This window comes from Mugil cephalus, chromosome 16 (assembly GCF_022458985.1).
Source record: "Mugil cephalus isolate CIBA_MC_2020 chromosome 16, CIBA_Mcephalus_1.1, whole genome shotgun sequence".
NCBI classification, from domain to species: domain Eukaryota; kingdom Metazoa; phylum Chordata; class Actinopteri; order Mugiliformes; family Mugilidae; genus Mugil; species Mugil cephalus.
In genome coordinates, this window is record NC_061785.1 from 642,662 (window position 1) to 667,619 (window position 24,958).

Sequence of the window (24,958 nt, forward strand, 5' to 3'; positions counted from 1 at the left end):
CCTCCTTCCATCTTCAGCATCTTCTCCTCTTTCCTCCTCCATCCTCTCATGAAATGAAGAAAACCTGCTCCTCCGTCTCCTCCACATCCTCCTCCTCTGTCTTTTTTCATTTTCTTCTTATTCTTTACTTTCAGTCCCATCTTTACTTTTCCTCCATACATCACAGTTCTATCCTCCTCTTTTGACCTGTCGTCACTCCTCTCTTCAGACCTTTATTTTCCATCTCCTCCTATCTTCACCTCCTCTTTCTTTCCTCCTCTTCTCATTTGGCTCAGTCTTTGCTTGTCCTATTCTTCCCTCCGTCCTCTCTCTTCTGTCATGTGCGTCCTTGATGTCCAGGGCTGCTCTGTCTCTGGGATGAAGCCGTGACCTCTGACCCCACCTCATGGCAGGAGGAGGAGGAGGAGGGAGGACGAGGAGGAAGGAGGAGGAGGAGGGAGGACGAGGAGGAGGAGGGAGGAGGGAGGAGGGAGGAGGGAGGAGGAGGAGGAGGAGGAGGACGAGGAGGAGGGAGGACGAGGAGGAGGAGGAGGGAGGACGAGGAGGAAGGAGGCGGAGGAGGGAGGAGGAGGAGGGAGGAGGAGGAGGAGGCTGGCCTCTGGCCTCTGGCCTCTGGCCCAGCGTGCTGCTGTGAGGGATGAACTGATTAGCTGCTCTTTCATCACAATCAGCTGATAGATGTTCACCAGGAAAAGCCAGGATCAACTCCTCGCTTCACCTGCCGACAGCTACACAAACAAACTCAAAACATCATCCACTGGCCAGGTTCATCCTCACTGAACCACCCCCCATCACCCCACCCTGTCCCCAAACCGCCTCCATGACAACCACGTCTGCTTTCACCTTTAATTTGTCTCCTTGAGTCGTAAAAATGAACTGTTTGCTTTGTCGGAGGAAAGAAAAGCTTCAGGAACAAGATGCATTATTTAGAAAATCAAAAGGAAAAGGAGGCCTCTGACTGTTACATGCTAACATGCTAACATGCTAACATGAGAGACGAGCAGAAGCTGCCGCGTTGCTGTCCTAGAGATCTTTTCCATCCTCAGCTGTTCAGCTCTCAGTCCACTGCAGGTTTGCCCTGAGATAACCTTCACCGCCGTCCTCCTCATCCTCCTCATCCTCCTCATGTTCTCTCCAGCCTTGTAATTGCTCTGTCATAGTCCACCTGCATCGAGTTGAGATTTCTCAGTCGTGAGCAGAGAAGAGCCTCTTATTCTCAGAGAAAGGCTCCACTCCGCCGGCCAGGAGTCCCCGAGGTTTCCTTCAGTCCTCAGAAAAACTGGACGTGTACGCGGTGGACCAGGAAGTGATGGAGTGAGGCAGCTGCTCGAGTCTCAGTCCAGACGCTAGTGATGTGCTGATACCGACATATCCATACTTGGTTCACTCTGTAGGTTTACTCAGTGGTTTTATTATTTTACTTATTATTTTTAATGTTTAAACAGCATTTTAACATGTTTGTATGACTGTCTCTGGTTTTCTGTTGTGGTATCAGCTCGGCTCTATAGTAAATGAGGCCACTACTAATATACTTCAGATGAATATACTTCAATGTTTTTAAATACTCAGTGTTGGCTGAGAAAGGAAATCAGTTTCATGGAGCATCAGATGGATCCCAGCGCCACAGTGTTTCTATGCTGCTTGTTTAACAGCATCTATTAGATGTTTGGTGCTTGGTGGACTTTGTCTCTGGGTGGACACGTGTTTCTGAGCCATCACAAATAAACCTCGTCCCTGGAAACTCACGGCTGCACGTTAACAGACCAGACCATCAGTCTGAGCTGCACGGACATAAATGATTCAGGTTAAATTCGCCTGCATCCGTTAGAGGAATCCTGTGAGTGGAATGAAGTGTTTAATTCTGTTCTGTGGGAAGGATTCATTCTGTGCTTTGGAGACACGTCCCTGACAAACAGATACCTGGTGACTTACTGCAGGTAAATGTTAGAAACTGAAAGATGAACGGTGGAAATCATGAACGTTAACTCAGACCTGCTGCAGCCTGATGCTCATCAGGTTCTGCCTCTAACTAACATCCACACGAATAAATTCCAGGTCCAAAGCATGTTATTTATTCTCCTGTCAGTGGTCATAATGTTGTGGCTGCTGCCTCTGTGTTGTGTAACAGGTTTTAGTTCTGTGTGGGTCTGAAAACACGTTTTATAACCAGCTATGGTCCAGGAGGAGACACCTGACCCCGAGTTTTAATGATGACAACCAGTTAAAGAACATTTATGGATGGATGGATGGATGGCTGGATGGATGGATGGATGGACGGACGGATGGATGGATGGACAGGTGGGTGGATGGATGGGTGTAGCTGATGTTCTCTGCTGTTGTTCAGTGCCGTGGCTGGAGGATGTTGATGATGTTGAAGGTGACGTTGAGTTTCTCCAGGGACCAGGATCCAGTCCTCCTTGGTTTGGGGTCTCAGTCCTTCATCTTTGTCCTGGTGATTTGTCTCCAGGTGAAAATCTTGATCCGTTTGGCTTCGTTTCATACATGAAGACGTCGTAGTCCAGAGTTTTAGAGCAACAACAAGTCAGTGAAGTTCATATCAAACAGAAAAGAACCAGAGACACTGGAGACATGAAGAGACGCTGAGAAAACGCTTTTTATTATTGATCAGTAGGAATTCTTTTAGTCCGTCTCATACTGACGGACTGAGGACTGTCTGAGTCTCTGACATGTCTCATGGAGGATTCACATGAAACTAACCCACCCAATAATCCACACCAGCCCCCACAACCCCCCCATTATGATGTCATAATTATTGATACTGAATGTTAAGTATTATAAACACGACAACGTGGTAGATTTTTCTCAATTTAGCAGTAAAAACGGTTAACAGGCGACTTTGTCATCAGGTAAAATGAGTTTTGCGACTTTGGGCTATACAAATAAAACTGATTAGATTTGATATTAACCATTTAATTAAGAAGTCGCCGGCACCTAACATCGTAATTCTTTTTTTGAATGAAACCGGGACACTTTTGAGCGTCCATCGGTGTGTCCAATGGGAGACCCGCGTTCCGTCACATGATCCCGTGACCGTGTATGATCACTGCTATAGGCGGTATCTGCTGTAAATCCTAATAAATAATGTAAACAGCCATTTATGCATTTAACACAAGCTGAGAGCAGTAAATGTGCTTGAGATGTTCATAATATGTATATACATATGCATATGTCTATGTATATATGTGTATATATATACGTGTGTATATATGTGTATATATATACGTGTGTATATATGTGTATATATATACGTGTGTATATATGTGTATATATATACGTGTGTATACATGTGTATATATGTATATATATCTCAACCCCCCCAATGTTCAACTCAAAGTTAAGCCCTTGCTGCAAACACAACAAGGCCTTCTGTAATTATAACAGCTTCTCAGATAAATAGTCTTTTTTAACTTCAAGGATCTTTTTTTTTTTTTTTTTGCAATTTAAGATCCGAGTCTTGTTTGATTTTAAGTGAATATTTTATTTAGATTCATCCGAATCCTCGGAGGAGAAGAAATAAACAAAAGAGAATATGATAATGTATGAGGGTTTATTATCTTCCTCCCACAATAAACCGATGGGAAGCAGCTTTATTCCGCCCGAGTTTGACCTGTGAGCAGCCGCCAGACGACCTCCCCGGGGGAGCGCTTGTTTGCGGTTAGTGTCGAGTGGATGAACACGATGCTGCTACACACAGCGACGAGAGACACGGACTGAGCAAACACAGGTTCTGGCATCAAAAGAGCAGCAAACATTTTAATGAAACAAACATTTTGTGTGTGTTGCGCTGCAGAGGAAAAGCTGTTCACAGTCTGAAGACGTTCACCTTTAAATTAAGAAGAAATATCGAGACACAGATGAGACGAGATGGAGGTTCGATACAGCTAATGGTTTTGTTTTGTTTGCAACACATTAGCTCCGTCCAGGCCTGAAACTCATTACCTGCTCCAGCATCTCCAATTCATCCCGACCCCCCCACGCCCACCCCCAGCCCCCCCACACCCCAACCCCCCACTCCACCTCACCCCAACCCCCTCACACCCCAGCCCCCCCACGCCCCAGCCCTCACACCCCAGCCCTCACACCAGCAGCTGATGTTTTCTGACAGCAATTATTTACTTTATTATTTACACCAGCACAGGACTCTACCGCTCTGAGAGCAGGGTAATAAGTTAGCAGCTCTTTATGTTCCAGCTCCACGAGTCAATATGAGGGAAGAGCTGAAACCTCTCAGCAGCTAAATAAAGACGAGAGGAACCCGCGGCTCCAGCTAACACAAATAAAGAAGAAAGATGAAGGCGATTCAGTGGCTTTCTTCTTCCAGCAACAAAGGAATAATAAATGGTGCGTCTGGTGTTTATGAGCTAAAACTAGAAGCAGTAGCTTGTGATCGAGTTAAATATTGACGACAAACCTGTTCCTCACCTTCACCTGGAGTCAGCGGCACAAGAACAAATATCCAGAAATAATTACGCTCCACAAAGAGAAGAGGCTTCAGCTTCAGAGTCAGAGGCTGGAGGAGTCTGTTCACACTAGTTTTACGTGGTGAAAGCGTCGCTGTTTGTTCTCCCTTCTTTCATGTGTGTGCGTCGGTAAATAACCGCTCCACATGTCGGAGAATAAAATGAACTACAACATAAATCATTTCTGACTTGATCTTCTTCTGCTGCTTTTTCCCGTTTAAAACTCACGTGAACAAACCAGCGTCTCCATGGCAGCACGGACAGAAGGAGGAGGTGGAGGTGTGGTGGCTTCTGGGTAATGTAGTTCAGGCTGGTAGTCAGAGTTTCTCTGACTGATGGTAGCCTGTTCCACGGAGGTGGGATCTGAAAACTGCTGCTTGTGTGTTTGTGTTGTGAACAAATCTTTACATGACCAGCTGTGTTTGTTTTCTAGCATCAGTGAGCTAGCAGCTACGTATGTTTTATTAGAGGAACCAGTCTGAGGTAAAAGGACTAATAACAACAGACCAATAACACTCAGGGAGCTCCTTCCTGCCACGGACTGTATGTAAAGATGGAACCAAAGCTGATAGAGCTCCCCCTGGTGGCTGGAGGCTGCAGTATAAATCATAAGCTCCACCCCCTCCATGATAGCAGGCGGAGCTTGGCCCAAACTAAAACACTAAAATACAAATCAAAAATATTCGTTTCATGGAACGTTTCAGTCATGTTAGGTAGTTAACATAACGTTTAGTTTTTTATTTGATGCTATAGACCACCAGTTGCCATGACAACCGCTCAATTAGGAGGTCCCGTGCGCCCATGACAGTTGTAAGAACTATTTTTATTTTAAGTTCAGTGAATATTGCAACATTTGCTTGTAGCCGGTGGAGGTAGAGCACAGTGTAGGATTAATTAAACCAAAACACTGGAGGAAGTGTGGGCGGGGCATCGATATTGTGGCTCCACCCACGGACCGTACTGATTGGACTCTGGCTGAGTGTTGCTCACTACCTCTGCAAACTGTGAATACGTATTTGACCAATATTTATTTTGTATGCATCTTACATATATATATATATTTGTTTGTTTGTTTGTTTGTTTATTCTATTTCTCTTTGAACTTGCCACTATCACTTTATGGGAGCAACAACAACAAAACTAATAAAGTTCCCATGTTGATTCTGATTCTTAACGTAGTTAGTTCCAGTTAGTTCCTCGACCCAAGCTTCAGATCTGAATCATTTAAAGAAGCGTGTGGTGCAGCTAGCATGCTACATGCTACATGCTACATGCTCTGGAAACAGCTGTATTCATTAAGCTAACAGCTTGTTCCGGTGCCATCCTCTGGTCAAACTTAATTTAGGGAAAATCTGCAAATAGTCCAGTGTTGTGGTTTGTTAATGAGCTTCACAGCCTGACAGGAAGGAGACTCACACCATTAAAGAAGTGAAAAGGGAAGAGATGCATCCAGACTGCAGAGCGCTGGTGGTGTTGGGGATTGTCAGGCTCTGCAGCGTTATTATCTTTACAGGTCGTTCATTTCATCCTCTTATTAATGAAGACAGCAGCGGCTCGTTGGGGGCGGGGGGTTGGGGGATGGTGGTGGTGTTGTGGTGCAGGGTGTTGTGGGTAATGGAGCTACAGATCCATGGAGATGGATAGTTTAATTAAGCATGAGAGAAATTAAGACCCCGTCAGCCTGAGGTGAAAAATGAGCTCTGAGGCCAGAAGGAGCCATGTTTGACATGGAGGGGGGGCGACGGGGGCGAGGGGGCGAGGGGGCTTCTTGTTTTTATTTTTGTCTTCCAGGGTTAAGACCTGGTTGCAGGGTAAAGATAATTATTATATTCTTAGGGTTAGGGGCTTAACAATTAATTATGGTCCAAGGAATAAACGTCCCTGCAAAGATACAAACAGCAGAGTGTGTTTGTCTGTAACCATGGAAACCAGGTCAGACCGGTTCACAGGTGTGAACACATCCGGGATGATCCTGGTCCAGTGGTAGGTAGAGACCCATCAGAGACGGCAGCTGACCACACGGTGGCGCCGCTGCTTAGTTACAGACTGAGATCAGATCTGCAGTGCTGGCTGGGGACACATGTAGAGACACTTTAATTAAAGTGACCAGGGGTCAACACAGGGACAGCTCTGATGTCAACCTTCAGTTTTTTATCTAAACCACTAATGATGCAAAGCTAACAAGAAGCTAAAAGAGCTGAAGAGCTAAAAGAGAGGTCTTCAACTATTTCATCCTAGAAACCTCAAACCAGAAGTCACTGAGTGATGATTCAGTCAGAATGAATCCAGATATTATCCCGTTAATCATCTGATAATGAGTTCCTCATCAAAGCGTAGACGGATCCAGGCCTCTGACTGTCCCCCCCCCCCCCCCGGACCCCCACCGGTTCTATCACTGTGTTCTTCTAAAGGCCGATTAGCCTCAAGTATCAGATGGAAGAAAGGAAACGGACGCTAAGAGACACATCAAGCTCAGAAGATTAAGAGAAGGACGAGATTAACTTCACAGGGCGATGAAACAGCAGGAAGGAAGGAAGGAACAAAGGAAGGAAAGAAGGAAAGAAGGAAGGAAGGAAGGAAGGAAGAGAGACATAGATGAGATGGAATCAGAGTCTGTCCACTTCTAAAAAACCATCATGACTTTTAATTATAGAGCTGTTGTTCCTGAGGAGTCTCCACCCGTCTAGTCTATAAAAGACCACTCTCTGCCAGTACTACTAGTACTAGTAGTACCATAGTACTCCTGCCAGTACTACTAGTACCATACTCCTGCCAGTACTGCCAGTACTACTAATACCATAGTACTCCTGCCAGTACTACTTGTACCATAGTACTGCCAGTACTACTAGTACCATAGTACTCCTGCCAGTACTACTAGTACCATAGTACTCCTGCCAGTACTGCCAGTACTACTAGTACCATAGTACTCCTGCCAGTACTACTAGTACCATAGTACTCCTGCCAGTAGATTCAGACAGTGAACAGGTCTGTTTGTGGTGTTTGTGTCTGGTGGCGTATCACTGCTCTGATCCTTGTCTATATTTGAATATTGTGCATTAATACTTGAAGGAAATCAACAGTGTCTCAGTAGGTGGGAGGGGGGGGGGGGGGGCAGGGCAGGGCAGGTGGCCCAGGAGGACAAATAGTAATTAAGAAAGAGTAAATCTTGGTGCTTTGTCTCGTGCCGCTGGTCTGCTGAATAAGGCCAGCACTAGCAGCCCTAATCCTTTGTGTTGTTATTCCGGCCGGCTATCTGTTTCCTCTGCCTGTCGATTATCTCCGCTCTCCTGCCCTCTGCGTGACACATGACTGAATCTCATTTCCTCTCTCTTTGTGTCGCAGTAACATTAAAAACAGCCCAGCAGCCGTTGTCTTAATTCACCGAGGCAGAAAGTGTAAAAAGGTGCAGGTGAGATTAAAAGCAGCAGCTGGGTGTTGAGACGGGGTTAAAACGAGAGGATTCAGTCCTGCTGCAGCAGATTAACACTTTACCAGGCGGGGCGCTGTTTACCAGGGGAACCAGGGGAACCCCAGAGAACCCCAGAGAACCCCAGTTCTCCGGGACTCAGACTTGAGTGGATTGTGTTAAACTGGACTCGGTCCAGACGTCAGGTTAAGGCTCATTTCTGCTCCACCTCATGGGAACGTTTCATTAGAATCTGTTTCTAGAGCTCGACTCCATTAATGAAATAAAGCTAGAGTCATGTTCATCAGGTCGAGCCGCTGATGAACAACTTCGTTCTTGACTTTGGATGCACTCATTTGTTTTGGTTTGTTGTTTTGTTTTTTTTCCTCTCAAGGCTTTTGGGCCACAGGTATCCATGGCAACAGAGCAAGTCCATCCACTGAGAAAGATGCAGTTGAAAGCTGTGGAGAATAGTTTAGTCTCTGTAAGGCAGACACAAACCCTACGAGAAATGTGCTTCTGTTTTCTCCTGTGTAGAAACATGAACCTTTCTCTTCTACTCCGTCATATTTTATGACGTAAAGAATAAAACTCCTCCACATCATTTGTAGAATCCTCCAAAAGATTTGTTTCAGGTTTCAGACTGGTTCCTCACATCGCCTGATGCTACCACCTAACACAACATATACTATAACCTCAATAAACTCTGATAATCACGTTTCTATCAACATCAGGTTCATAAGTCACTAGAGATGTTTGCGTTAAAAAGCGTTGAACAACACCTCATCCCCACAGTCATTAGAGTGCACACCTCCCCCTGTTAGTCGTCTAATGGTTAACGGACTGACTGTCACATGTACGTTAGACGGTTTATTTTTATATCTAATTTTTACTGCTACCTCATTCTTATTCTTATTTTATTATTTCTGTGTCTTGTCCATATATGTTCTTTTCTTATCTTATGACTCTTGGACGGAATAACTTCCCCGCAGTGAAAGTGATCTCAAATCTTGAGCCTCTAACAACATGCTGTGAACTATTGACGAGCTCATGTTGGTGTTCTCTCTCAGTTCTGTTGTGTTCTGTCGGTTGGCTTAGTTGTAGAGCATGTTTTTTTATGTCCTTGATGTCAGTGAATGCACCATGTGAGATATGGAAGATAAACGTTCAGAAGCTAAAAGATGTATTCAGGTTAAGAATCTAGATATCAGTACTTTCTACTGTGAGTGTGTCTTCACCACATGTCAGTCGACCAGTCAGACCCCTGCTTTACACCATGATCAGAACAATGAGGTTCAAATGAACCTTCGTTTAATGATTTAATGATCTGCTAACGCCCCGGGATCATTAGGAACCAGATCATTTCTGGTTTCTGAGAACACGAGGTCCCGTCTCCACATTAACTTTGATCCAGTCGAGACAAGATGGCTGCTCACTACCTGAGTCATCAGAACTAAATCTGAGAGTTGCTGCTTTGTGTCCGTTGCTGTCGGGTTTACATGAATCCCATCTCTCTGAAGTCACGCAGATCTTTTGATTTGTTTATGAAAACGTGTGATAGATGTTCTGCAGCTGTGCAGATGTTCTCTACGCTGTAATTCCTCGGTGGTATCGGACATTCAGCCAGCGTGCGCCAGGCCTCGGCAGCACGTATGAATTCAGCCGCTGCTCTGGGAGGAGACGAGTCGGCTTTGATTCTGAGACTTAATGTGGAAGCTAGATATTGATAGAGATCCTAATAAGGAGCCGGGCAGAGGGAGGGAGATCTTTGTCTCCTTGTGAGTCTTAATGGTTTGTGTCTCCCGCCGTCTGCTAGGAGTCGCTCTGTAAGTGTCATTAGGATGCACAGGGAGTCGCTTCAGCTAAATATTGTGCAGGCTTCATTTAACACTGATATAAACCGTGACTCACTGTGGACTCACAGAGCGAGTGAGTCACAACCCAGCAGAGTGAGTTATCCCAGCAGCTACCAGCGCTGTGTTCCAGGGGCCTCCAAACCTATTAGTCCCATTCTAGTATATCATGCTAATTGGTCCTCGATGAGTTCGGTGCTGGCTGATGCTCTGAGGCTCATTAAACATGGGATTGTTCTCGTCATGTGGAGAGACATCAACAGAAGACATGTGACCTTTTCCTTTTTCAGAGCTGGAGGAGGACGCTGCTCAGGAAATATTATTTATCCTTAAAGCTGAACTCTTCACCGTCTTCAGCATTAGACCGGGTGGTAAATGTTAAAGGAGGCGGTAGCAGTGACAAACAGCGCGGCAGAACTTCAGCTACGATCTATTTACAACATCACGTCTGGTGAGGAACTAGAGACGGAGACAGATCAGGATTAACTCTCATATGGAGTTTAAAGAACCAGAACCAGAGATACGTCCTCAACAACAGGATGATCTGGAATAAATAGAGCTCTGTCCAGCTTCCTAGTCTCTCAGCTAACACTAGCACGTCTTAGCATCCCAGCTAACACTAGCACGTCTTAGCATCCCAGCTAACAGTAGCGCCTCCTAGCTTCATGAATGTAACTTTTATTTGCTGGCTCCAGTTTGTTTGCAGACAGTAAAATAAGGTTTATTTTAACCCTTTACGGGACAAGAACATGGACGCTGTCAAGTGTCTGACTCGGCTCTGATACATGTTTACATTCGTTTAAGGACCAGGAACCAGATATGAGACATTCATTCATCTGGATTTTCTACATGAAAATTAAAAATATTGAAAACTAGTCTTCTTGTTCCGTACAAAAACACTGGGGTTGAAATTTGGAATTTCCAAGTATTTCACCGAGTTCTGTTAAAGACTGAACCAAGAATTGGTCCACGTTTAACGTTCCATCAGATACGACTGGATTCATTTTAATTTAATCAAGCATGTTCAGTAATAATCCTCCTAATTGAACTGTCTTGAAGCCCTCAGGTCAGCCAGTGTCATTAAGAGGCGAGTTAATCTCTCTAACAGGTGGATTAGTGGCTCCTTCAAAGACTCCAGTCCTCGTTCTTCCTGACCTCAGTCATGTGTGGCATCAGCTCTGATTTTATTTTCCAGCCTTATCTGGCGAGCTTTCGGGGGAAAACATTTACTAATTTAATACAAGATTAAACTCTGAACGTTTCGGTGCAAGTTCATTAGCTCCACTTTCACAGGAGCCACGTTCGTCTCATTATCTTTCAGACAATTTAAGTTTTGTTGGTGGATTCGTTGCCTCGTCAGCGGTTCTGGAGCCGCCGGATGCTGACGGAGCAAACGCTACGCCGCTCCCTTAATAAAGATGAATTTTGATGATCTCCTCTGCAGCTCTGTCCTCTGTTTGTTCTCAGCTCAGAGACATTCAGCCAAGTTTCACTCATCCAGCATTAAGAAGCAGGGCCCAGCTGTTAGACAGCTTTTCCTAGAAGTCTACCTGCCCCTGCATAAACACCTGTTTCATTTTTTTGTCCTTTTTTCCGTTTCCCTGGTGGGAGCTCAGTGGTAACATGCCTGCTGCCCTTTGAGAGCATCTCTTGACCTTTCAGTCTGCACAGATCTGCTCCCGCTGAGACACTCCAGCTCTAACCTGAAATGAAAGGATGCTGAGAGGCTTAAACTGCAGCTGTCTGCCTGTCGGGCCAGATCGAAGCAGCAGAAAAAGTCTTCATGTTTGGCTTTAGAGCCATGTTTTGTAGAAGAATTGATTTGAAGGCTGTTCTCCAGAGAGGAAACATGCACCTTAGCATTTAAAAATAACAGAACCTGATGATGCAACAGAAACAGTTGCATGTCTCTGCAGAACCGAGGTGAAAACACACTCTGTTCTCTTGTTCAACTCGTGCTGAGTCATATTTTATAAAATAAACTCCGCTTTAATCAACTTTCCTGGTGCTGACATCGCTGACAGGTAGTGGAGCGGAAGCAGAAAGCAAATATTCTGCCTTTTCCTTCACTTTCTGAACACATGAATGCATCACTAAATGACTGTGGTGAGGAGGTAGGACCTGAACACAGCACACATGAAATAATGATTTTATGTTTAATGGAGTTTAACCCCCGAGGGAACAGAAAGCTCTGCCAAATGAGAACAATCCAAAAAGAATCAAGTAACTCAGAAAACAAAGAACCAAGAGGAGCTGGATAGAAACACGGGGACATGAAGGGGTAACATCCAGGGTACGAGAACAGATCTCAACACTGACAAAGGACGAAGGCAGGACACTAAACGAAGCTAACGAGGCTAACGAGGCACAGGTGAGATGACTGAGGGAGAAACACAAGGAGAAACTAATCATTATAAACGATGGAGGGAAAACACAGACAGGAAGTGAAGCAGGACATGAAACACTAGAGAAACTTTCAAAATAAAGTCAACAGAGAATGAACAGGAACATGTTATAGAGTTAATACCAGGACGTCTCCTCATCGTTTAGGTTCCATTCAAGACAAACGTGTTTATAACACAGAGGAAACCAAACAGTGTTAGGAGACGTATGGTTGGTGACTGGTTTTTACTTCATCCCACTTAAAAACAGGTTTTTACTTTAGTGTCTAAAACATGCGACGGCCACTCAAACCAAAACTTTTCAACTGTAGATAAAAATGAACTGAGAAGGAGACGTGTTTGTCAGGATCCTTCAACAAACAGCCGGATGTGTCTTTCCCGGTTTTGAAGAGCACCGTTTTGCCGTGGGGTCAGGACGACAAACACAAACACGAGTTTATTTGAAACACATAGACACATTTGAAGTGTCGCGTCTCTGCTCCCATTTCTGTGGCCCCTGAACGGGTTTGATGTAGCTGTGGAAAGGAGAGAGCCCAGGGCCCCATGCTGCCTCAGCACGGGGAGCTTATCTGAGGACGTTCAAACACTCCTCTAGTAGGGGGGGTTTCACTGGACCCCCCCCACCCCATCCCAAACACATCCAGGTAAATCTCCTCAGGGTGTACAACAAGCCTTTAAAGTGGAAATAAACCCAGAGATGCAGAAAAGTTGCTGGACTGAAAACACATCATCAAAGAGTCCAGACTCAAACTAATCCCTGCGCAGCGCTGGAGTAGGACGCAGGAAGACGCAGGCAGGTTTAGAGACGCTGTCCCCCCCGGAGACGGCCTCGTCCCAGACTAGATTCAGAGCTGGTGCTCAGAAACAATGGCAGCTTGTGTCGTTTGGAGTTTACAGGAGAAGCAGGAAATGACTCTGGTCCAGTGGTAGGTAGAGATCCATCAGAGACAGCAGCTGGTGCAACATGACCACATGGTGGCGCTGCTGATTGACACACAGACTGAGACCAGATCTCCAGTTGTGGCTGGAGACACATTTTAATTAAGAGCGGGAGTGAATGTAGACAGTTAAAGATGGACGTGTGCTAGCACTGTTAGCGTAGCAGCATCTATGCAGACCGGCGTCCTGACGGCAGCACGGGTCCTGGTTCTCTGGGACGTATTTACTCGTTGATGGGTTAAAGTAGAGAGAGTGGATTCAGAAACACTTCCAGCTAATTTATGTAAATACGGCTCCGTGATTCACTGCCAGTGTGGAAGCATTTAAATCTGTTTATTTCCAACACGAGTGGCTGAGTAGACTGAGACGACTCAGATGAACCTGTCAGTCAGGGCGGGGGGCGGGGTGTGTGTGTGTGTGTGTGTGTGTGTGTGTGTGTGTGTGTGTGTGTGTGTGTGTGGGCGGGGGGGCTGGATGTTTGGCATCGGCTGCTGCATCCAGAGTGTGGTTGGTGGGGAGGAGGTCGGACGCTCCAGTGGGTTTATGGAGGCGCAGCCTAAAAACCCACCACAGAAAACCATGAGGTCCTGACCCCGTTTAACGTCACGTCTCTGTGCTTCCCCCCTCCAGCCTGTGAGCTGATGAACCAGGGCATCCTGGCGTTGGTGACCTCCACCGGCTGTGCGTCGGCCAGCGCTCTGCAGTCTCTGACGGACGCCATGCACATCCCTCACCTGTACGTCCAGAGGAACAGCGAGCGCTCCCCCAGGACGGCCTGCCAGTTCAACCCCAGCCCCGGGGGGCAGCGCTACACGCTGGCCGCCCGGCCCCCGGTCCGCCTCAACGACGTCATGCTGACGCTGGTGGAGGAGCTGCGCTGGCAGAAGTTCATCGTGTTCTACGACATCGAGTACGGTGAGTGACCTGGTCCCCTCAGGCAGACGTAGGTTTTTACTACCTGCTGCTGGTTTGTAGCCATGAGTCTGAGGAAAGAAAGAGAAGCTGGTGAATGTGGGTCAATCAGCTGATGTCCTGTTTCTTATAAGGCTGTTTTGAATGGTCTCGAGGTCTGAATGCAGACACCAGGGTCAGAGACCAGAGACAAAAGAACTTTAATGACAGATCAGAAAAAAAAGAGGAACTGAACAGGAAACAGTGACGAGTCCTGTCTCCAGATTGACTTTTAAGTTAAAATATTTGAGTCCATTGTTAAAAACTCACAGTATGTGAAGCTGCTTCTTTTATCCATCTGAAATCTGAGCTGGCCTCAGGGATGAATGTGATGTGCTGGAGTCTAAACATATAAACACGATGGAAGATGCTTTTTCTTCTTTGTGACGTGAAGGTCTGAGTTCGTTTGACTTGTGTTCCTCGTCCTCCACGCTGCTGGTGTGACTCACCGTGGAAACGCTGTGTGTCGTACGTGAACCCTGTGGGAGGTGTGTTTCTTCAGATGTGAGGTTACCGTGGCAGTGGGTATTAAAGCTCGTATCTCAGCGTGGAGCCGCGACCTCGTCCTGACTCACCTGCTCCTGTGAGACAGAAGAAGAAGAAACACGCTGGCGTTCACGTGGCTTCGCTGCTGAACACGTCTGATAACGGTCTGGTTTCATGACGCTGTCGCATCTCACATGTCGTTATTTTAAAACCTGAACCTGTGAAGTATTTCTGCTCCACTTGGTTTCAGCTTTTCTTTACTCTCTCGCTGAACGATGGAGTCCAGAAGCTTCAGAATCCACCAACAATATTCAGCTTAGACCTTTAAGCAACAAACCTTAAAAACTCTGCAACACAACAAAGACGTTTCTCTTCTCTTCTCTTCTCTTCTCTTCTCTTCTCTTCTCTTCTCTTCTCTTCTCTTCTCTTCTCTTCTCTTCTCTTCTCTTCTCTTCTCTTCTCTTCTCTTCTCTTCTCTTCCTCTCTGCATGCGCCGTCTGTGGAAGAGCAGCTACACTGGGGTTTAATTTTAAACTTGTTCATGCGCCTCCGCTATATTCTTACCCCCCCAGATTGTAGTGTATTGTATTTTATTGTATTTTATTGTAGTGTGTTGTATTGTATTGTGGTGCGGTGACCCTGCACAGGGACAATAATTGATAAAGCATTGAGAATAACTGCAGGCCACCTGAATGATTTCCATTACTTTGTGAACCCTGAACCATTTCCATGTCAGATGTTGCAGTGAAACCTTCAGAGATGGAGCCTCTGCTCTGCTGCTGGATCGTATCTTAATGAAATCACATTAGGCCCAATGGATTTTTGAGTGTAATCGATACAGGATGGTAGCAATTACAATATAAGGCTATGGACAGATGCAGGCATTTAGGCTTTCAGATACTGTTATCCAGGCTGATTTAGAGTAAGTGCCTGAGGAGCTGCAGGCCAGGATCCGAATCCGTTAATGACTGACGGAGAGGAGAACTTTTCTTTAGCTCACACTGTGAAGACGTTCAGAAACAACTTGTTGTGTCTGGAGGACGAATAAAAACAGAGAAAGGTCAAGACGCCAGCAGCACTTTCAGTGTCTGGAACATTTTTATGAGGCCGACCCGTTCTCCTTCAGAAAAGATGGACGTCACGTTAAATAATGTCGTTTAAACGCAAACAAACATTCAAATCTACACGACGGGTTTAGACCTGGAGCCAGTCGCACACATACATACGTCCAGGCCTGAACTCTGGTTCCTCCGCTTTAAATACTCTTCCATGCGCCGTCTCTGTGGATGTGCTGCTCTTTGACCTCTTTATCTTCCAGTTTACGTTCCCTCCTGAACCCTGAACCCTTCACCACTGGTGCCTTTATATAGAAGGAAGCTGTTCAGTGACTGTTCACTGGAGGGAACAGCCTCGTTCCTTCACGTCTGACTCAGACAGTAGATGTGATTGATTCGTTGGCGTATTTTTCCACTCAGATTTCTTCTCTTCTTCTCTGCGTGGTCCAGATGATCTCTTCAGTTCTTCGTCTTCAGGTTGATCTCAGTCTGGCTGTTGTTGGGGATTAGTTCGGTCCTGGCTCATCCTCCTGCGCCCTGGGCAGCAGCGTCGTGGTCCAACATGGGGCTCCCTGCTTCCTCCTGGTAATGAGCTGCCTGTCAGAGCCTCCTCTCTTTTTTAGTTTCATCTTCTCTTTGTCCCGTATCACAGCAGAGCGCCGCTCTATTAAGCAAACATGGCTGAACGTCTGTGTGAAGATGCGACGCCCTTGATGGTTTCATTACCGTGCACCGTGTCATCTGGGATGCCGCCGGGGCTCGGCCATTGTTGCCGTTTATTGTCGTGTTATTGCTGCAGCTGAGTGAGTGGAGGGTGAATTTTAAAAAGCCAGATGAAAGACCAAGTCCAAGTTTTTGATCATAAAAACATTTTCTATTGTCAGCTTCTGTTGTTGAAAGGATTTCATGCCGGATTTTCCTTTCTTGTCCACACAAACACAACAAAAACAGGAATGAAAAACCTCCACATCCACTCTGTCAGCGTTTCTTTTTAAAGTGTGAACAGTGACTGAACAGACTGAACAGATGACGTGTTCTGAGGTGGAGCCGTCGTCCTAATATATACATACATATGAATATTTACAGCTATTTATGTTCCTGTCTAAATATACTTGGATTCTTAAATGAATAATGAATGAAAACTGAATATGAGAAGAACTAATGACATTGTTTCACAGTGGTGACAACAGCACTTTCAATATGGATTTACAGAATAAACCGTTTCCCCTGAATGTTTAACACGAATAGATATGTAAACCTCGTATGAAGAGGATTCAAAGCAGCAAATGCAAAACAGTGACTCAGAGCAGCGTAGTAACCGAAAGCCAATAAGAGAGTAACAGATGCCTCTATGGCTCGTTCTGATGTCGTACGGTTTGTAACTGACTGCACAGTAAAGTCCGGGGGCAGATGGAGCAGATTTAACAGATGACGAGCTCTGAGGTGGAGCCGCCCTCCAGCTCTCGTACGAAGTGTCTGATGCAGCAGTGAAAGCTGAGGTTGAACCTGAGCTGGTTCAGGTCCAGCAGCAAACAGTGATTCATTGTACGAGACACGACGTTAGAGCGCGAGCTGCAGGAGGTTAAGGACAGAAAACAGAGGAGCAGGGAACCAGACATGTGGTCTAGATGGAGCTGGATCTCAGTCCGAGGGTCCTTCTCTGGAGGAAACTCATGGATTTTCCAGCAGCAGTGAAATCATTTCCAGCTCCTCTCAAACGTTCCTGGAGCTTTTCACATTTTCCTGTTTGACTTCCTCTCAGAGCATCGACGCCTTTTTTTGACGTTCTATGAAACATTTATGATGTTTCAACCTCCTGAGTTCCTCTGGAGAGTTTACGCTGTCAAGGACCAGTGAACTGAATTTAATATCTGCAGTGGTGGGAAGTCACGGAACTACTTCTGGTTTTATTTGTCCAAAATTCTCCTTATTCCAACAGAAAAAAAAAAAAGTTTTTAAATTAAATCACGTTCAGACCAAACATTAAAACACCCGGTGCAGTTAAAATGTGTCTCCACTGGAGCAGCGCCACCATGTGGTCAGTAGAATACTGTATCTGCTGCTGTCTCTGATGGATCTCTACCTACCACTGGACCAGAACCAGGGACACATGGACGGAGACTTTAGACTTTAGACTTTACAGATTTAGGAACCAGATGAAAAGACTCTGACATGATGAGATCCAGTTTATTTCTGACTATTGTTTTACAGAACGAAGGAAGGAGGATTCAGTTTGGAGTCGGATACTTTACTCCGTCCATGGAGGGGGAGGAACAAAACACTAGACTCTTAAAACCCATGTCAGTAGTGGGATTGGAACCCACCCCTCCAGGGGAGACCGTGACCAGATCTCAGCACCTTAGACCTTCGGTGGTCTCCACACGTGGAGGAGGTCTAGGGTCCAGCTCCACATGTCAGGGGACTCAGACCTGGATGTCTTCAGACCTGGTTTTTAACTCTTTATTTCCCCTCATTGGTTCTTGTTTGGTCCACATGGATCTAACCACGTCACTGATTCCACCGTTGATAGGAAGAAGCAGCCAATCAGAGCGCGGCTCAGTGATCGTGTAAAGACTGGGCTGTGTCTTCTGTCTGACAGATATTCATCATGTTGGGCGCCGGAGCCAGCATCATGATGAAGTGTCATCATACTTAACTTTGACTCAGTGTCCTCTACAAATGAAACTTTAATTATGCCCATAATCACAGCAGCTAGTGGCTTTTTAATGGCGCTGTGTTTTCATTGTTTTTTATTTAATTGTTAAATGGAAGTGCTCACTTCAGAGATAATTGGGATTAGTGGGTCCAGGATCGTCTTTTAAGTGGAAACTCTGGGCTGAGTGATCCCTCCACTACACCGGCCAATTAGAGGAGGCCGTGAACACAGCCGGCCTCAGTTAATCATGTCCACAGTGAGACGTGCTTCTGGCTTCTTTACTGTTTGTTTTCAAAGTTTCTGAGTGAAAAGAGTCTGAGATGGAGGACGCAGATAAATAAACCGCGGGAACGTCCGTCTTCGTGTCGACTAAGCAGAGATAATAATAGACATAAGGAACTGACTTGTTGCTTTGTGATGCTGGAGGGTTGATCAGCAGTGACCTGGTTCCTCTGAGGAACAAGAAGCTTCAGGTTCAGGTCTAATGTGAGTCTGAATCAGAATCACAACCAGAATCAGAATTGTGTGTTCTGTCCGTCTCACTTGTTCACGCTCTTGTTGTTTTGTGGGAGAAACAGAAAAGTCGTTCAGATAGAAGTCGAGCTCCAGCTTTTACTCAGCTCAGATCAGCCTGTGAATAAATCGAGAATTCTTTTTACGTGGCCTCGTTCTCCAGATGTTCCCTCGGAGTGAGTGGGTTCTGTCTGATCGATCTTTTCTCCGCTGTCGCTGTGTGTTGTTGTTCTTTTAAAGCTGGAGGAGTCGACTGGTCACACGTCCACAGAGTCTTTCCACATCACTTCTCTCCGTTTTCCATCTGAATGCGATCGTCTGTTCAGATCTGGTTTCTCTCTGGACTCCATCACAGCCTCATCACTGATCCTGTCTCATTTCTATCGTTCCGTCCCGTCATCGTTCTTTATGTTTGTGGATTTTACCTCTTGGTGAGAACATTCAGTCTGACAGTTCCAAACCCTTTTCTCTAAATAAAACCTCGTCTGTTCCAATACGTTCCTGACAAACACATGAAAGTTGTAGACTGAATCTTCCTCGTCCTCGTTTCCCCTCTTCATCTTCATCCCGTCCTCCTCGCTCCGTGTGATGAGCGAAGCCATTATGAGGCCGAGGCCCATTTATTCAGATTAGAGGCTCGTTGTTGAGGGATACGAGGAGCAGATGGGCTTTTTGGTTTGGCCGTCTGACCAGGTCTGCCTGGACCGGCCGGGACTGATGATGATTAAAGAAGCTCTTTGGATTTCCTCCTCCTCCTCCTGCTCCTCCTCCTGCTCCTCCTCCTCGTCCTCCTCCTCTGCTCCTGCATCAATGGATTCAGTCACACGTCATATGAAGAGAGTAAAACTTTTAACTAATAGATATGAAACTTCTCTAGTTGATTACTTACATAAATCCAGTTATTAGTTTTGTGTTACAGGTTTTCTACAAATTTATATTTAATTAAGCAAATGAGGAGTTAAATACTTAAATATGCACTAATTTGCATAAATTTCCAGAACAGAAATCTGAATAATGGCTGAAATGAGGTTCAAAATGTTTGTTTCATTTTGTCAACACATTAGATTTGCAGGTTTTTTCTCTTTATATCGCTCCATGAATCACAAAATACCGTCAACAATATTTACACACAACAGTAAATTATCTTTATATTTTACTGGAAACCATGAACAAAACCAAATCTACTCAAATCCTTCACTTCATATATAATCAAATCATCATATATAATATCAAGTGACTAATGAATAAACACATTATAGTCCTGCTTCATGGTGTTTTTAGGACATTTTGATGTGTTATCACATAAACACCATTAATCTAACAGCAGCAGGTCTCAGGAACGTTTCAAAGGTCAGTAAAGGTTGTTGTTCTCCTCGTGGCCTTTTAATAATCTGTGTTCAACAACGCTCCGTGTTGTTATAGTGTTCTTTTCAGAATCCCTTCACCTCCTTCTGAAGCCTCAGCATTAAATCACTAGACATCACTTATCACATTTCTGTCAAGTTAAAAATCAAGTTTGTAGCACAGCTGTTGCATTAGTCTGTGTAGCTGTTCCTAATAATCTGTCCACACTTTCCATTTGCCTTTCACTCTTCAGTGGTTTGATTTACAAGGACTGAAGACAGAAAGAATAGAATAGAATAGAATAGAATAGAATAGAATAGAATTAGACTGTACATTGATGAAAGATAAATGTGAGAAATAAATAGATATGATAGAAACGAATAAAGAATACCTTTATATGTAACATGTGCCACTGAAAGTTAAATGTGATGAAATCTAACATGGGATATGATGAGACACACAGACATCATACAGTCACTGCACAGCTCCGTAATGAATATGAATGAATGAAGCAGCTTTTAATCCATTAACAGCTGTCGGATGGAAACAGTTTTCCACTCTGTTGGTTCCAGTTCTCTGTCCTGTATCATCTGTCTAACAGCAGCAGACTGAGACCAGACCTTTTTATTTATTAACGGCCTGAGAGACAAACTGAGAAAATGACCAGCGTCACTATTGTAAAGCCTGGGCACTGGCAGGGGGAAGGAGGGAGGAGGAAGAGGAGGAAGGTGGAAGAGGAGGAAGGAGGAAGGAGGAAGAGGAGGAAGGAGGGAGGAAGGAGGAAGGATCTCCTGAGCGAGTATCATTTAGCTGCTGTCGTGAGGCTCCACTGAGCGTGAAGCCTCGGAGCCGCCGGCTCCAGACGTCACACCGGCCGCTCACCGGCCCAACACCAGCTCAGACGGACGGACGGCTGCAGTGCGCTCTGGGAAACGGTGTTTGTCATCAACACCCACTCAGAGGCGGCTGTCAGGTGGAACAGGAGGTCGAGCCGGAGAGAAACGCTGATAAAGACTTGGACACGGAGGATATGAGTAAACCAGCACACAGACCTGGTCTCCTCCAGAGACGTGTCCTGACCCGACCTCAGCTGTAATTAGAGCCTCCCTCCACAGAGACACTTCCACACAAGCACCAGGGTTTAAAGGAAAGACAAGTGGATTTACTGTCCTGCTATTTAAGACGCCATGTCCAAGCTCAGAGGCAGCCAGGAAACATCCTCTAGAATAAAGCAGCACATATGTTCACCTCCACCTCCAGGCAGATACCTGTCGATGGAGCAGCTTCATGTCATAGTCTGGTTGTTGTATGTTACACTTTAAAATGTTGCTTTGTGCTGCAGTCGTTGTAATTTAACCACTTTGACCCTGACGTCAGCTCTGTGCGCATGCACCATTATGAACGTGTAATTCACCAAAATGATGGACAGAAGCTCATCTAAAAGCCTCTATCAGGCATTACCCGCTAAACGAAGCACAAATAAAAACCCCAGCAATTTTATCTCAACATGACGAAAACACGAATGCTGCGTACGTCTCATTTAGTGCTTCTACTAACCTCAACACATCAAGATAGAAACACAAACGAGTGTGAAAAGTGAAAACAGAGATCCTGCTGATTACAATGATGCCTGTCTCTTCACTGTGCGACAAAAACTTAGAGAGCTAGAAGTCAAAGAGTCGTAAAAATAACATTCGCAAAACCATAAAGTATGTCTTACCTTTGCTGTTCTGTGATTAAAAGTTTTATTCCAGCTCCACAAAGCGCTGCTAATGGCTTCTCCTATGACTCGGAGTCAGTTTGAAATGAATCAGGAAGCTCCCGTTTGTTTAAATGAAGAGGAAGAGGCTTCTAGGTTGGAGTGTAGGGTCAAATTCTAGCATCATGTTTGATTCTCTAGACTCTGATTGGTTCATAGAGGTGTCAATCATTAAAATTGACCGTTTGTCGATATATTTTACACACGGTCTGGGTGAATTAGTCAAAACTGTTGTATTTGTATTTAGTGATATATCAGTGAAACTAAATTAGTTTTTCAGACTGGTACCTGAGAAAGGTCAAATGACACATATGTGGCTAAAATGTGACAAAAATAATTAGTGATTCTGCCTGGACATAAATGGGCTAAAACTTCTCCTTTTTACCATCTACTTTAGCACAATTACTCATCAGGTTATACATTACTAATTCATATTTGAACTGGGCTACTAACTCACATATCAGGGCTGGTTTTTACTCTAAATCATGTCTTTTTATATATATATATTTTCTACTTAGTTCCAGGTGAATTTTCTCTGACACACTAACATTTATCTTTATTCTGACACTGTTGTAGCAATTTCACTGGTGTTTGTGTCACAGGTGACCAGAATTATTCATACAGCCCTTAGATATAATAACATATAACACATTTATTATTATATGGCATTTTTACACAGGAGGCAGAGAAATAGGCCTTGGGACAAAGAGGTTCATAAAGGAGGTCAGAGGTCAACAAGATTTTTTTTTTTTTTTTAAATGGACTGATCTGGTTAACTGGAGCCTGATTTACCTCCTCCTCCTCCTCCTTCACTTCTGTTTTTGTCCAGAATCAGTTAAAAACTCTCCTCTGTTGCACTCAACTAAATGTTCCTTCATATGCTGTAATTTATTTGTTTATTCTGGCTCAGTCACTGTCAGCTGCAGCAGATAGATAGATACTCTATCGATCCTGGAGGAAATTCATTATCCAGTAGCATCACTACACAGAGCCAAGAAGGAAATCATAGGTCAGCAGAATAAAAACACCAAGAATACTTCCTGTACTTCTTCTCAGCAGCTAAAGGCCTCTCTCACATTGGCTGATGTTCATGTTGATGAATCCACTCAACAACCAAAGACACTGCTCTCTGTCCACAAAGGACATGTGGGACAATGTTTAGTGGACAGATGAGACCAGAGTAGAATAGTTTGGTTTAAATGTTTGGGCATCGTCATGTTTGGAGATGAACCAACACTGCATTCCAGCATCAGAACCTCATCCCTCCATGAAACATGGGGGCGCTAATGTCCTGGTTTGGGCCTGTTCTGCTGCATCTGCTCATCATTGATGGACCAATGAACTGTGAATTCTACCAGTGAACTCTGAAAGAAAATGTCAGGACATGAGTCCATGAGCTGAATGTGAAGAGAAACTGGGTCATGGAGGAAGACAAGGAGCCCAAGAACACCAGTGGTTCTCCAGAAGAACCAGTGAATGTTTAGGAACAAGTCAAAGTCCTGACCTTCATCCAGTAGAAATGTTGGAGCATCAGCTGATGAGAGGAAACCACCAACATCTCACAACTCAGCTGGTTCTGATCTGAATGGGATCAGATTAGACCCTGATCAGCTGTTACCAGGAACATTTGGTCTGAGGGACTCACAGACTCACACACTGGACACAAGGATTCCTCAGATGTGGAACATTGGACCAGTTCATCGAGTAATTCTGATGTTTGTTCAGATTGTTTGACTGTTCTGGATGTTGTTTGAGATTTGAATGAATAGAATATATATAGAGAGATAGATTAGAGCCGACTCTGATCCTCTTACGGCTTCTCTGCCAACAAACACAAAGAGAACATGTTTGGAGAAGATGGAGTGGAAGCTGGTTTCTGTCTCTGTGGAGGGATCGTTGGCCTCGTCCTTTAAATCCTCTGGATGTTACCAGACAAATAGATTCATTCTCTTTCCTCTCCAGTGATCTCCAGTCAACCCTCTCTCATCTTCTCATGTTTCTGTTCTTCCTCTGCTGCTTATACATTATAAACATTTCATCACCAACAAGACGAGTCTGGAGAGACAGATCTGTGTGAGCCCGGCCGCCTGCAAGGAACCACATTAAAATGTAAAACATTAAATGTTACCAGGAGGAAGGAGAAGAGGGAGAGGTGAGGAGGAGATTAGCTGCAGACAGCATGAGGAGGAGCTGAGCCCAAGGCCTGGCAGCGTCTCCTCCTCCTGGTTCTGATCCGTGTTTGGTTGCCGGACTCGATCAGGACCAGTCCAAAGCCAATCAACAGGTTCTGGTTCTGAAGGAGCTTCATTGAGTCTCTGGAAATAGAAAGTCTGTCTTATAAACTGCAGGAATATTAACCAGACACAGTTTCAGGGTCAAACTCGTTTCCTCTGGCTTGAACCGTGACCGTTTGGTTCTGGTGTCATCACAAACCAGAATCAGATCAGAAATGTCTGGAACTGATGAATACGTCCAACAGGAGGCTCGGTTTGTTTGGCTGTTTCTCACCAATTTCACCTTCAGCTCAGCATAAAAACTGAAAGAAGATCAAATAAATACCCGAACCTGAGAATAACATCCTGAAGGCTGAAGTTCCCTGAGTTCAGAGGTTTATTTGATGAGTTGATGAGAAAAGAAATGTGCTTTTAAAATTCCTCTTTCTTTCTTTCTTTCTTTCTTTCTTTCTTTCTTTCTTTCTTTCTTTCTTAATAGAATAGAATAGAATAGAATAGAATATGTAGTCCAGTGTGGTTTTATTTACTGAGAGATGCTCGGTATAAAAGTCAAAATGTGCCTGAACAGACTGATATAAATATGAATAACAATCTAAATAAAGCTTTGTGTTGTAGAGTTTTATGTGCCGTGTTGTGTAAAGTATCATCCAGTGTACATGTGGGTTTATGACGACCGTTTGGTTCTGGTGCCGCCACCAACCAGAACCTCAAATGCTGAAAACCTCCATGAAGGTTTGGATTGTGCAGGATTTTTTTTAATCATTTAATTTTCAGTGCTGTAGACAAACTCTGTAGAGTTTTCAGGAAACACCACATCCCTGTTCACTTCAAACCAGGCAACACGCTGAGGCTGAACCCTGTTCACCCTAAAGACGACAAA

At 44.8% G+C, this 24,958-nt stretch overlaps 1 protein-coding gene across 3 annotated transcripts in view; it reads left to right on the forward strand.

The window, feature by feature from the left end:
• The window catches only part of grid1b (glutamate receptor, ionotropic, delta 1b), a 319,180-nt gene that overhangs the window by 157,606 nt on the left and 136,616 nt on the right, over positions 1-24,958 (forward strand). For all 3 annotated transcript variants that reach the window (XM_047609007.1, XM_047609008.1, XM_047609009.1), the window contains exon 3: positions 13,711-13,995. In XM_047609007.1, coding sequence (XP_047464963.1) covers positions 13,711-13,995 — 285 coding nt within the window. The remainder of the gene's footprint in view (positions 1-13,710; positions 13,996-24,958) is intronic.